Below are 13,860 nucleotides of genomic sequence, written 5' to 3'. Positions count from 1 at the left end.
AGCCCGGGAGCGCGGCTGGCGGGTCTCGACCGTGCGTGTTGTTGTTGTTGCTGGCGGGCTGCTGGCGGCCCTGGGTGCTGGCGGGTTTGCAACACCCCCCTGTTCCCCCGTTGCTCTTCTGGGGGTGGGGGTGGCGATGACGACAAGAAGTAGGTATGGGTGGAACAGAAGCCGCAGAAAGCAGAAGGAGGACAGCGGGCGTCAGAACGATTTTGGATCGAACGAACGAAAAACACGAGCGGTCGATCTGGCACGAAAAGTGAAAACAAGCTGAAACAAGACAGGAAGTTGAGGAAAGCAGAAAGTTGAGGCAAGTAGAAGAAGCTGAGAAAAGTCGAAAAAGCAAAGAAAAGCGCATAGAAAAGCGCATAGAAACAGGATAGAATACATCCAGACCACCAGACAGCACTAGAAAGCACTAGACAGTATGAGTTCGACAGCCACCTCGACGTCCACGCAGTCGGTCATCACGGCCGTCATCGCCAACGGCGTTGTGTGCGCCGTCTTCATCGTGGGCTTCTTCGCTCTGCGGATGAAGTTCACGAGGGTGTACGACCCGAAGGCGTGCACAGACTTCTTGCCGGCAGACCAGAGACCGGAGCGGCTTCCTCGGACACCGCTCTTCTGGCTGCGGGCACTCGTGGCAAAGAAGCCCGCGTTCATCATCAAGCACTGCGGGATCGACGGCTACCTCTTCATCCGGTACCTCTTCATCATCACCACGTTCGGCCTCGGAGGCATCTGCTTGTGGGTGATCCTCCTCCCTGTGAACGCCACAAACGGCAAGGGCGAGACGGGCCTCAACCAGTTGGGGATCTCCAACGTGGGCTCTGTCGGGCGCTACTACGCACACGTCTTCATGTCGTGGATCTACTACTCGTGCGTCATGTTCACCATCTACCGGGAGTTGTACTTCTACACGAACTTGCGCTACCTGCTCATGGCGACGCCGTTCTACGCCAAGAAGTTGTCGTCCAGAGTCGTGGTTTTCCAGACGGTTCCGGACCAGTACTTGGACGAGCACGAGTTCTACAAGCTCTTTGGCGGCGTGCGCCGCATCTGGGTCGCCAAGGTGAGCAAGAAGTTGAGCAAGAAGGTGCAGGAGCGGGCCGGCTTGGTGGCGAACTTGGAGATCCAGCTCAACAAGCTCTTGGCCAAGGCGGTGAAGAAGAAGATGAAGGCGGACAAGAAGGGCGAGCCGATCGAGCCCGCCAACGAGCTCGTGTGCTACATCCCGCAGAAGAAGATGCCCACGATGCGCCTCACCAAGTACATCGGCAAGAAGGTCGATCTCCTCGAGTACTGCAAGGAGAGGCTTCCCGAGTTGAACATCGAGATCGCCAAGCTCCAGGAAAGCGAGAACAACGTCAAGATCAAGCCGCTCAACTCCATAGCCGTGGAGTTCGAGTCCCAGTACTACGCGCAGTTGGCCTACCAGACCGTCGTCCATGACCAGCCCTTGCACTTCCAGCCAAAGCACATTGGCGTTGCGCCCGAGGACATCTTCTGGCCCAACATGCGCATGTTCTGGTGGGAGCAGTTGGGCCGCCTGTCCGGGTCCGTGGCGCTCGTGATCTTTGTCATCATCATCTGGGCCATTCCCGTGGCGTTTGTCGGTTTCATCTCGAACTTGACCTACTTGACTAACAAGATGAAGTGGCTCAGGTTCATCTACCACCTCCCAAAGGTGTTGCTTGGGTTGATCACGTCGCTGTTGCCTACGATTCTCTTGGCCGTCTTGATGATGTTGCTTCCGATCTTCATCCGGTCGATGGCCAAGCTCTCGGGCTGCTTGACCACCCAGGCCATCGAGTACTACACGCAGAACGCGTACTTCGCGTTCCAGGTTGTCCAGACCTTCCTTGTGGTGACGATTGCGTCGTCCGTGTCCGCCGTGGCGACGCAGATTGTCGAGAACCCCACGTCGGCCTTGTCGCTCTTGTCCGCAGACTTGCCCAAGTCGTCCAACTTCTTCATCTCCTACATCATCTTGAACGGCTTCGCCGTGTCTGGAGGCACCCTCTTCCAGATCGTCACCTTGGTGTTGTTCTACGTGATGAGCTTCGCGCTCGACAACACGGTGAGAAAGAAGTACGACAGATACACCACGCTCTCCACCTACGCGTGGGGCACCACCTACCCGATCTACTCGTGCTTGGCCGTCATCTCGCTCGTGTACGCCATCATCTCGCCCATCATCTCCTTGTTCACCTTCGTGGCCTTCGGCTTGTTGACCATGACCTACATGTACACGCTCAACTACATCGTGGGCATCGGCTCCGACTCTGTCGGAAAAAACTACCCGCGCGCCATGTTCCACTTGATGGTGGGCATCTACCTGGGCGAGGTGTGTCTGATTGGCCTGTTTGTCGTGTCCAAGAGCTGGGGCTGCATTGTGCTCGAGGCCATCTTCCTCGCCGCCACCGTGTTTTTCCACGTGCAGATGAACATAGCCTTCGACAACCTCACCAACGTCTTGCCCAACACCTGCATGCGGCCCTTGGACGGCAAGTCCGAGACCCTTTCCTGGAAGGACCCGCGCCTCATCCCGCGCTACGACGACCAGTACTGGATCGACAAGGCCAACAAGGACACGGGCGGCGCCGACGGCGACACCTTCCAGGAGAACGTTGCCGACTCGCCCTTCAACGACCACTACGCGTTGCACGACCACCGCACCGCCACAGACATCCAGGACGTGATCAACGAGCCGCTGCTCATCGACGGCGACCGCGCAGACCTCTCCAAGCCCAACTTTTTCTGGCGCTACCTCCAGCCCTGGAAGTACTTGACCTACCACGACCTCCAGGACTACGTTCCCTCCTCCTACTACGACTACCCGGACGCCCAGGACGACGGCGACGACGGTCTGCGCCATGCCCACGACTACGACTGCCCCGACCTCTCTGCCACCTGCCCCACCGTGTGGATTCCCCGAGACCCCATGGGTCTGAGCAAGGTCCAGATCGACGACTTTCGCGGCATCGTCCCCATGTCTGACGACAACGCGGAGTTCGACTCCAAGGGCAAGATTGTTTTCCGCGGCGACCCTCCTGTGCTGTCGCTGGACAGCTACGAGCGCCACCTGGAGTCTGGCCGTGGCGAGAAGGGCGGCCGCGACAGCGACTGCGAGGACAGCGGCGCCAGCGCCAGCGGCTCCGCCGACGCCGACGCAGATGCCGAAGAGCCCGGTCCTGCGCCGGACGAAGACGGCTCCATGCGCAAGAACTTCGAGCGTCTGTGAGGGTTTGGCCCCAGCCCTGCCGCGCTGCGGCACCCTGCGTCTCCAGGTGCTTTTCTGCAGGGTGTTTATTCATCCGGTGCCAGTGTTTAATAGTATTTATGTTCAATAGCGTCGAGTTGCAGCCGTGTCTAGCACTGGTGCGCGCGCGCCCGCATTGTTTGCGGCAACTGCGCGCGGCCGAGCGAAAATTTTCCTCGTCTGCGGATCGCGCAGATCGTTCGCCACCCCACTGCGCCACTAGTGCGTGTCGGCCCGAGCAAGCGAAGGAAAGCGTCAGTGCTCTATGCGTGTGCATGCGCGTGCGCGCGTGCGCGCGCATGCACGGGCGGAGCGGCTTTTTGCAGCCGCACAGGCCGCGCAGCCGCGCAGCCGCAGACGCGCGCGCCTGCCGCATCGGGCGTGTTTGGGTTTGCCCAAGACGGATCCTTCGCTCGGGGCTCCGCCATTGTCTGGGCCAGCGGTGCCTCTGTTCGGGGCTGGCGCCCGGGCAGCAGCTGGCACTTGCGGGGACAATGGGAGTGTTGGCAGCAATTAATTCACCGTTTCGGTCGAGCTGTCTGGATGGGTGGTATTGTTGTGTTTACAGATGTCAGGCATTGATTGCGTTTTGCAGCAGTCTGGCACTTTTGGCACTTTTGGCAGGTGTGGTGTTGCCGGGTTGGGGTTTCTGCCCTGTTGCTGTTGCAATACCCTTTTTTTTTTGCTCTTGCTGCCCTGGTTTGCGGTGCTGCCCCTGCTCCCCAGGGTCCGGGTGCCAGGTTTTTATTCCGCTGTCTGTTGCTGTTCTTCTCTTCTCCTGCGCTTCTTCTTCCGCTTGTGCTGTCCCCGGTGGCTGTGGTGGTTGTTCTGCTACTCACTCTTGTGCATCTCCGTCCCCGACACACACTCAGCAAATCACAATGGACCCAGAACAAGGCCTCGGCTAGACGCTGCTGCGCAAGGAAACAAGAAGTTCAGCTTTGCGCTCCAGGGCTCGCTCAAAAACTTGTTGGTGGTTGTCTCCGGTGAGTTCATCGGCACGTTTGTGTTCCTCTGGTGCGCATACATGATTGCCAGCGCCGCCAACCACGACTCGTTCTACGACGCAGACTCCGCCAACCCGGCCAAAATCATCATGATTGCCTTCGGCTTCGGCTTCGGCGTCATGGTGGGTATCTTCTTGACCGCCAGAGTGTCCGGCGGTAACTTGAACCCAGCCGTCACCCTCTCGCTCGTCTTCGCCAGAGCCGTGGACCCGGTCAAGGGTCTCTGCATGATGATCTCCCAGCTCGTGGCCGGCATGGCTGCCGGCGGTGCCGCCAGCGCCATGACCCCGGGCCCGGTCTTGTTTGCCAACACCTTGGGAGGCGGCTGCTCCAAGGGTAGAGGCTTGATGATTGAGGCCTTCGGCACCTGTGTCTTGTGCATCACCGTCTTGATGACCGTTGTCGAAAAGTCCTCCTTGAACGACTTTGCTCCCGTCTGTATCGGTATCTCCCTCTTCATCGGCCACTTGATCTGCATCTACTACACCGGCGCTGGCTTGAACCCGGCAAGAAGCTTGGGTGCCGCCGTCGCCGCCCGTTCCTTCCCTGTCTACCACTGGATCTACTGGATCGGCCCTATGATCGGCTCCATCATCGCCGCAGGTATCTGGTACTTCTGGACCCTCCTCAACTACCAGGAGGCCAGCGAGGAAGCCGAGTAATCCTGCTGCTTTGCCCACTGCCCCTGTATTTCACGATGCAAACGAACCATATCTCCAAGACTAATCAGACTAATACTATTAAAATGACCCTACAGAGCAGCAGCCAGCCGCCGGGAAACCACCACCACACACGCGTAAACACGCCTGTGTCCGGCACCCACGTCCGTCCCTCATCTATACCTGTTTCACCATCACTCCGTCCTGCCGTCCGGCTGCTGCCCGTTTCTCTCGTTCACTGTTATCTTGTATAATCATCTAATCTACCTAATACTAATCCCCCATCTTATTATAAGGCCCTCCCCGGGCCTCCTCTTACGTAAGCGTGCCCGCTGTATTCGGTAACCTGTCGGTGTCTTGGCAAAGTGCCCGTGTTCTGCTCTGTCCTGGTCCTGGTGCTTCTTTCCGTTCTGTTGCAGACAAGTGTTTGGGCCTGGCCCAGCCAGCCCGGCTCTGCAGTGCCGTGTCCAGCTGTTGTCTGCCGGAAAAGGCCCGTCAAAGCACCGACCAGCGCAACGCAGGCTTCGTGCCGAACGGCCGCTTTCTGCCGCCGGCGGGCCCGCCGGACCCACCGGCGAAGCCCGCTTTCTGCGGACAACACACCCGGTGTGTTGGCCTTCTTCTTTCCGTCAACAAGTCCCGTCTCCGACCACACTTGCTCCCATGCTCCCTTTCCGGAATAAGCTTTCACAAGGCCTGCACATCACGCAGATCAGACAGAAGCGGAAATTGTCTCGCGTTATGACAAAGCCGCTACAAATGAGCGGGAAGAGGAACGACGGTGCCACGCAAGCTCGGGGCACACAGACCAGGGCGTCTCTGTCTCAGCACGAGAACAGGCACACAGCAGATGCAGCCACAGACGTTGGGCCAGTTGCTTGAGACCTCCGCCCCGGAAAGGAGGTTTTCTAGCGGCATCAGCAAGTTGGATGCCGCCTTGCCGGGGAAGAACGGCTTCAGGACAGGCATCTACGACATCTCCGGCACGGTGGGCTACGTCGGGCTCGGGGCCTACGAAATCCTCTTCAACGTCGTTCTGGGCGTGCTTGCAAGCAAGGGCAGGGTGCTGTGCGTACAGACGACTAACAAGTTCCCGTGGCTGAAGCTGCAGAAAAACAGGAGGTTCAGACCCGAGTACGGCGACCAGATCGACTGCATCGACGTCGGCAACCTCGTGGACGTAATCGTGCTCTTCAAGAGCAAACGCTTCTTTGACCCCTACAGTATGATCATCCTCGACTCGTTCCCGGGCATGTACGCCGAGTCGATCAGAAACATGAAGGCGCTGATCGGACCGTCGGCCAACGGCGACTACAGCGAGCCCGTGATCAAGTTCTACCAGTCCGCCCGCAAGCTCTTCCACCTGATGCAGCAGGTGTGCACGAACTCGCAGCACGGGACGATGATCTTCACCGTCGGACCCATGGACATCTTCAACCAGAAGGTGCTCATCCACGCCGTCGAGGACTCCGACTACGACTCTACCGACTCGGACCCGCCCGACATGGACGCAGCCCCGAAACGGCCTGCATACATCAACCAGCAGATCTTTGTGCCCACCATCTCACTCAAGTCCGACCTCAACTCCTACTACAACGGCAGAATCATAGTCTACAGGGACTGGGTGCTCGAAAACGCCAACAACGAGCTCGTCTCGGGGCTTGACAACAAGAACCAGTCTGTTTTCGAAAACTCGCTGGCCCTCATGGCAAGCGGCAAGATGAAGTGTCTCCCACATTTCCTCTGCGTCACTTCCAGCCCAAGTCATCTACGCGATCCGGCCAAACTCACAGGCTTTTTCCTCGTTGACAACAACTTCCAGGTGATAGACATCGCCCACACCGCCGTCAACGTCGACGCCGATGGCAACTTTGATCTGGAGATCCCAGATTCCCAGGAGTGAGAGAGCCCTGTATATACCTGCCCTCTGCCTCTTCTCTTTACTAAGCATCTGTAATATACCTCTATAATTAAAACAGCCTCATTTCCTCCCTAAACGCGTGTAGTCCCCAAATTTGTGTCTGTATTTACGTTTTCCTTATAACACACATGATAACTTTGAAAGTCAAAAATACTTTTTCCCCTAGAGACTCGATAATATTATACCATACGAGGCAGCCGTCTTGATGACTTCACTCGACAGAGAAAATGACCTGCTATACCTCACGCCCAATGTAACCTCCAGTGTCGACTTTGGTCCTATCCTCGGAGACGTCATAGATAACCAGTTCCATCAACCAAATGAACTTTTCAAGCAAGATATCCAACTAATCACCAACTTGAGATCCGAGTCGTTTCCCTCCATGATCGAAGATATCAATTTGGAAGTCATCACCAAATTGAAAAAGTACTGTGACTCTGTGACAGCCTTGATCACAATTTTTCCCGATGAGGTTGTGCAATTTCATTGGTCAAACTGCGTCATCAAATCTTTGAATGAAGAAAAATTGTACATTGTATACCAACTGGCTTCTTACTATTCTATTCTGGCAGTCAACGAAAGCAAAAGAGACGAGGAAGGACTGAAGAAATCGGGTATTTATTTTCAATACAGCGCAGGTTGTCTCGAAATCGTGCAACAACTTCTCCACCACACTTCTGTACAATCCTTCCCACTCAATTCAAACAAAATTGAAGCTTTGAAAACAGTAATGCTTGCACAATCACAGGAAATATATCTGCAAAAGGCCAAGATCAATCAATTGAAAGGCTCGATATTGCTAAAACTGGCAATTCGTATTTCAGATTTTTATAACGATGCGATACAACTTATTGGCCAAGAGGTGGAGCAGTCAAATCTACCCATAAGCTTCTTTCAATTGAAAGGTTTATACTACACGTGTTTCTCGTTTAACTCATATTCTGCCTACTGCAATAGAAAGAAAAAGTACGGTGAAGAAATATCCTACCTAAATCAGTCCTTGTATCTATTGATGCAAGTGTCAGAGGCTGAAGAAACGCAGTACTCCAAACTGCTACAAGATGCAGAGAATCTTCGAATGCAAATATTGAGCAAAATTGAAACAGTGAAGCACGAAAATGAAATGTTACACCTACAAAAGATTCCGCCATTTGACACCTTAAAACCGTTACCACGAGCGGAATTGGTCAAATGTTTGGCTCCAAAAGACATGGAGCTGTCTGAGAATAGTAGCACAAACAATCTTTTCATAGGTCTAATCCCTCTTCAGGTAGTTATCCAAGTATGCGAGTATCAAAACAGGTTTAAGGACTTCATCAATTGTGAGCTAGTTACCCCTATCGAGAAGTTGAACCAAAACATTCATGAATTATTCACCAATTTAAACGTTGAGACCGAAATTTCAAAGCTCACATCGAATTCTGATCTTCCACCTGCACTCATTCAATCAAGAGAAAAACTTATGAGAAATGGAAATTTGGAGAAGATAGCCAACCTAATCAGCATTCTCCAAGAGCTGAAGTTGAAATGTCGTTTCAAACTGGACAAAATTTGGCAGCTTTTGAAAGATCAAACGGTTGAAGAGGAAGCTCTGGCAAAGTATTATGGATACGATAAATGGAAACTTGGAGTGCTCGAGGATGATAAGGTGGGTGCAATACTGATAAACTCGTTCAAGATATATGAAAATTATATGAAGCAAAGTGAAGAGGGTGACAGACTTATATGCACCCAAATAGAGGAGCTCAAACCCTTTTTAGAAATCTACGATGATGAAAAGTTATTGAAATCGTATGTCCCAGAAACCAACGTATTAGTACTAAACCCTTCGCTTCAACCGATGATCGATAATTTAAGAGAAGTGTCAATGTTATTACAGAGATTAGAAGGAGAAAGAGTTAACTTTTTGAAGAAGGTAAAGAAAAAGGCTTCAGGGGTTAGGATAATTGACCAATACCGACAAAAAAGTTGTAAACATAGACTACAAAATACATCCACACACACTGATGATTTGCAGAATTTATTAGGAGAAATTTTAAAGGATGAAATACTAAAATTCAATGATGAAGTGGAATATTTAGGAGGTACGAGAGTTGCTCAAGACGATTTGGTGTCGAAATTCAGCGCATGCAACTTGGATTTCATCAATCTCAAAGATCAACTGAAAATTTCAATCAAAAGGAAAGAAGCATTACATGTGTTAGACTCCACATATCAAGGTTTTTTCGAAATCGTAGGCAACCTCATTCAGGGAAAGGATTTTTATCAAAACTTACTTGATAATATTGACGTGAAAATGAATCAGCTGGACAACTTCTTAGGTAAAAGATCTGAGTCGAGAAGATTTTTACAGGAAAAATTAGAGTCAAGTTATTAAACAACAATAATGTAATTATAATGAAAACTTGTATACCAGATTTACTTTTGAGCTTTTTAATAGCGGTCACTATCTGCGAAAACGTTAATTTTTGTACCCCATTTTGGATCGCAGACTCTTCTTGGAGATTCAACGCCAATCTTTTCGATGGCTTTAACCTCTTCGGCGGAGAGGTCAATGACTTCTACGTTTGAGGCAATTCTCTTCGGATTGACTGATTTTGGTAAGACCACCGTGTTCCTGGCAACTCCCCAGGAAAGAGCGATACATGCAGGTGCAACACCTTTTTTCTCAGCGATGGACTTGAGTGTTTCGTTTTCTAAAACTGGGGCACCTGTGGATCCCAATGGGGAGTAGCACTGGACAACAATGTTTTTCTCGGTGCAATACGTGAGAAGATCGTCCTGGGGCAAGCAAGGATGCATTTCAACTTGGTTGCATGCTGGGACAATAGTAATCTCGGGATCGTTTAGCAACTTTTCAATCTTAGGGATAGTGTAGTTTGAAATGCCAATGGCTTTGGTTAAACCCAATTCTATTAGCGGTTGCATGCCTTTGTATGTGTCAATGTAGTTCCACTCCTCAAAGGGTAAAACTTTGCGGAAACCATTCTCATCAGTGGGCATCAATTCATCACCAGGTGGTATTGCAACTGGCCAGTGCTGAAGATAGAGATCGACGTAGTTCAGGTTTAACCTTGCCAAAGATTCCTTCAAGGCTTTTTCTGGATGCTTGCAATCAATGCACCACAATTTAGTGGTGATAAATAGCTTTTCTCTTGGGGTTCCTGTTTCCTTGAGAAAATCGTTGATGGCCTTACCTACTGCTGCTTCGTTGCCGTAAATCCTAGCAGTATCGATGTGTGTGTAACCAGACTTCAATGCCGCCATGACGGCATCGTAGCACTCTTCATCTGTACTCTTCCAGGTTCCCAACCCGACAGCTGGGATTTGAGCTCCGGTGTTAAGCTTAAGAGTTTTGGAACAACTGTTTGAATCATGTTAGTATCATTGTCGGAGAAGTTATCGTCGCCGGATTTAATTTCTTTGAACTTACATCTTTGGAGCAGACATTTTTTTCGTGGGGCTAAAGAAAGCTTTTGATAATTCCGGGTTTAAATTATCCGATACCTTGTAAACCTTTAAGGGGCTTCCTTTCCATTTATAAGCGTTTGTATGCCTTCTCGGAATGTATGATCGGTTGCGATTTATCTCACCTCCCGGAGACCGGTGAGGTTACATATGTGGGCTGTGCTGCGCAAATTACCATTTGTGGAAATAACGAATCGATAATTAACCAATCTATGCGAGAAGACGATGATCAACCAAAATTGAAGACATGATGCCTACAATGAAGTCTCTTTGGTACAAGCAATAGTATTGCAGCTAAAAAATGCAAAGAGTTTTTTCAGGGCTCAATTATTTGAAGAAAAAAATCATTATCATACCTACGATATAAATAGTCATTCGTAATGGACTGAGTCAAGAAGAAATAGTTAAAGGAGAAGAGACAACAACTGGCAATTAAACCTAGTAATTGATTGGCTTATCAAAAACAGACATTGCGGCTTCTTTGAAAGCCTCCGATAATGTAGGATGAGCATGGCAGACTCTGTAAATGTCCTCACATGATGCTCCGTATTCGATCGCCAATCCTGCTTCTGCAATCATCTCGCCCGCATTGGGGCCTATAATATGGACACCCAAAACCTTTTGAGTTTCAGCATCAGCAATAAACTTAACAAAGCCTTCGGTGTCCATGTTGGTCTTTGCTCGAGAATTTGCAACAAACGGAAACTTACCGGTTTTGTATTTAACTCCTGCAGCTTTTAGTTCTTGTTCGTTTTTACCGGTCCACGCAACTTCAGGATGACTGTACATGACAGCAGGAATATTTTCATAGTTTACGTGGCCTGTTCCTAGTTTTATGTATTCTGCGGCGGCAATTCCTTCATCTTCAGCCTTGTGGGCCAACATAGCACCGAAAGTAACATCCCCGATACACCGGATGTGGGAGTATTTTGTCCGGTACTCGGGATCTATGACTACTCTCTTTTTTCTGTCAAACTCCAAACCAATTGCTTCTGCATTCAAGCCCAAAGAATATGGTCTTCTGCCAACAGCGACTAGTAGGACGTCCGACTGGATGTTTTGGACTTTTCCTGTTTCCACGTCTTCAAACTCAATGTCAACTTCGTCACCATTTCTGGTGGCCTTTCGGACCTGAGCACCTAACTGAAAGTTCAAGCCTTGCCTTTTGAGGAATTTCTGTGTAGCCGTTGCCACTTCCGCATCCATTCCGGCACCACCGATGGCGGCTTGAAATTCTACGATCGTAACTTGCGACCCTAACCTCGACCAAACAGAACCCATTTCCAAGCCGATTATCCCGCCTCCAATAATAGCCAATCTTTTAGGGGTCTCTGTTAGTGAAAGCACGCCTGTAGAGTCAACGATTCTCTCCTGGTCGATATCGACTCCCGGGAATGGAGAAGGCTCGGAGCCTGTTGCAATTATGATGTTCTTTGCTTCAATTACGGTTTCTTCACCGCCGTCAATGGGGTCCACTTTCACATTGTGTTCATCAACAAATGAACCGTTTCCCTTATAATAAGTGACACCGTATTTCCTGAATAAGATCTCAACACCCCCAGTCAATTGCTTCACGATAGCATCCTTGGCTTTCATCAAGTTAACCAAGTTTGGCTTCACCTTGCCTTGGATGTCAATGCCTCGTTTAGCAGACTCGGTTTTTACTTGGTGGTACAGGTGAGAGTTGTTCAACAAAGCCTTAGATGGAATGCATCCGACGTTGAGACAAGTGCCTCCGAGACTGCCCCTCTTCTCGATGCATGCGGTGTCAAGACCCAGTTGGGCAGCCCTGATGGCAGCAAAGTATCCTCCGGGTCCCCCACCAATAACGACCACCTCATGCTTTTTCGTGCACGATGGTCTTCTCGTAGTGAAGGAAAAAAGCCTGATATGTGTCTGCTTCAGCATTGCAGGATGCGTGGATTGTTCTTTGAAGTACAGCAGAGGATCCAGCACAGAATATACAAGTACAACAAAGCAAAACCAATTAATGGAGGGCTGCTTCGAGAAAGATGCCAGAGGAAATGGTAAAATGGTACTGATATTTCTCCGACCCGTTCCCAGATTATCCGGCTGAAATAGCTGAGTGTCGTATATCGTACCCGGCGAACATAGCACAATACCTTGCACTCCTCTCGACTTCCAGCGGCTACAACAGCGCTACCGGAAGCAAGCGTTCCGTACAGCCGTTTATAGTTTTGATACTTCTTTCTAACTCACATGGCCTCCCAGAGGCATACAGCTGTGCTAATGGACACCTTCACCTGGAGTCGGAGTCCTAGGACGACGACACACTCCCGGAGAATAAGGTGTCCGACGTTTGTCAGCAGAGAGGCGGGCACAGTTTTACGTAAGTCGGACCAGTTCTCTTGTGGGTCTCTGTATCAATAATCTTCAATGTTGAACTGCATTACAAGTGTCCTATAGAAACTATATAGATCTAAAGCTTGGCACTGTCGCCAAAGATGTCGACACCCCATTCTGGCTTGACGAGACGCTTTGCGGTGGTCTTGGAGACGGCGTCGACGAGGGAGATGTCCTCGTCAGCCAAGTCAACAACCTTGAGGTTGGACACAATTCTCTCCTCGTGGACAGACTTAGGTAGCGGGATGGTGTCTCTGGCAACAGCCCAAGAGATGGCGATGCATGCTGGAGAAACGCCGTACTTTTCGCCGAGTTTAATCAAGGCAGGGTCCTTCAATAGTGGGGCGCCGGTGGAGCCGAGCGGGGAGTAGCACTCGACCAAGATCCCCTTCTTGGTGCAGTAGTCGACCAAGTCGAACTGTGGGAGGTAAGGGTGGATCTCGACCTGGAGGCATGCTGGGACGACGTCGACGCCGGACTGAGCCAAGAGGTAGTCGATCTTTGGGATGTTGAAGTTGGAGATACCAATGGCCTTAGTCAAACCCGCCTTGTACAACTTCTGCATGATCTTGTAAGTCTCGACGTAGTTCCATTTGTCAAAAGGGATGATCTCGGTAGTGCCGCTGGCGGTCTTTGGGAAGAGATCGCCTCTGTTCACCATAGAGACAGGCCAGTGCATCAAGTATAAGTCCACGTATTCGAGATTCAATCTCTCCAACGACTCTTTGAGTGCCTTCTCCGGGTCCTGGACCTCGGAGCACCAAAGCTTCGTGGTGATGAACAGCTTGTCTCTGGAAGTGCCGGACTCCTTCAAGTACTGTGCAACGGCTTTGCCCACGGCCTCCTCGTTCTGATAGATTCTCGCAGTGTCGATGTGTCTGTACCCTGCGTGCAACGCAGAAAGAACGGCGCTGTAGCACTCCTCATCTGGAGATTGCCAGGTGCCCAACCCAATTACTGGGATTGTTGCGCCTGTGTTGAGCTTCAAGGTCTTAGTGGAGCTGCAATAAGAAAACACGTCTGTCTGTTAGTATCTATCGCCTTCGGTCTCTTATCTCGCCGACACGCGGGGGCATTCCCTGACTCTTCTGCACGGTACGTACATTTTTGCTGCTGCTGCCATGTTGTTACGCGATGTATCTGTCTGTTTGATCTAGTTTATACTAATGCAATGCCTAT

The 13,860-nt window shown here is 50.9% G+C and overlaps 7 protein-coding genes across 7 annotated transcripts; 4 read left to right on the top strand and 3 right to left on the bottom strand.

The window, feature by feature from the left end:
* Positions 1–427: 427 nt before the first annotated feature.
* PICMEDRAFT_13276 (hypothetical protein) lies at positions 428–3,244 on the top strand (the record flags this gene model as incomplete). Its single annotated transcript, XM_019160037.1, has 1 exon — positions 428–3,244. One exon carries the CDS (start codon positions 428–430, stop codon positions 3,242–3,244), a length of 2,817 nt encoding a protein of 938 aa, XP_019015714.1.
* Positions 3,245–4,220: 976 nt separating this feature from the next.
* On the top strand, positions 4,221–4,928 carry PICMEDRAFT_24715 (hypothetical protein; the record flags this gene model as incomplete). Its single annotated transcript, XM_019162363.1, has 1 exon — positions 4,221–4,928. A coding segment is annotated over one exon (708 nt), but the record flags the coding sequence as incomplete, so codon positions are not given.
* A 745-nt stretch (positions 4,929–5,673) lies between these two features.
* PICMEDRAFT_18013 (hypothetical protein) lies at positions 5,674–6,924 on the top strand. Its single transcript, XM_019161850.1, has one exon. The coding sequence runs from the start codon at positions 5,779–5,781 to the stop codon at positions 6,829–6,831; it is 1,053 nt and encodes a 350-aa protein (XP_019015712.1). The 5' UTR covers positions 5,674–5,778; the 3' UTR covers positions 6,832–6,924.
* Positions 6,925–7,054: 130 nt separating this feature from the next.
* PICMEDRAFT_74320 (hypothetical protein) lies at positions 7,055–9,226 on the top strand (the record flags this gene model as incomplete). Its single annotated transcript, XM_019164735.1, has 1 exon — positions 7,055–9,226. One exon carries the CDS (start codon positions 7,055–7,057, stop codon positions 9,224–9,226), a length of 2,172 nt encoding a protein of 723 aa, XP_019015711.1.
* On the bottom strand, positions 9,081–10,352 carry PICMEDRAFT_18012 (hypothetical protein). The gene is made up of 2 exons (XM_019161849.1): positions 10,283–10,352; positions 9,081–10,213 (listed from the first exon to the last, which is right to left on the bottom strand). The coding sequence occupies exons 1-2, from the start codon at positions 10,297–10,299 to the stop codon at positions 9,283–9,285; spliced, it is 948 nt and encodes a 315-aa protein (XP_019015710.1). The 5' UTR covers positions 10,300–10,352; the 3' UTR covers positions 9,081–9,282.
* Positions 10,353–10,645: 293 nt separating this feature from the next.
* PICMEDRAFT_18011 (hypothetical protein) lies at positions 10,646–12,525 on the bottom strand. Its single transcript, XM_019161848.1, has one exon. The coding sequence runs from the start codon at positions 12,223–12,225 to the stop codon at positions 10,756–10,758; it is 1,470 nt and encodes a 489-aa protein (XP_019015709.1). The 5' UTR covers positions 12,226–12,525; the 3' UTR covers positions 10,646–10,755.
* A 232-nt stretch (positions 12,526–12,757) lies between these two features.
* On the bottom strand, positions 12,758–13,804 carry PICMEDRAFT_60277 (hypothetical protein; the record flags this gene model as incomplete). The annotated part of the gene is made up of 2 exons (XM_019163423.1): positions 12,758–13,682; positions 13,785–13,804. 2 exons carry the CDS (start codon positions 13,802–13,804, stop codon positions 12,758–12,760), a joined length of 945 nt encoding a protein of 314 aa, XP_019015708.1.
* Between the last annotated feature and the right edge of the window lie 56 nt (positions 13,805–13,860).

This window comes from Pichia membranifaciens (genome assembly GCF_001661235.1).
Source record: "Pichia membranifaciens NRRL Y-2026 unplaced genomic scaffold PICMEscaffold_6, whole genome shotgun sequence".
Lineage (NCBI taxonomy): Eukaryota > Fungi > Ascomycota > Pichiomycetes > Pichiales > Pichiaceae > Pichia > Pichia membranifaciens.
This window is presented reverse-complemented; position numbering and strand designations above follow the sequence as displayed.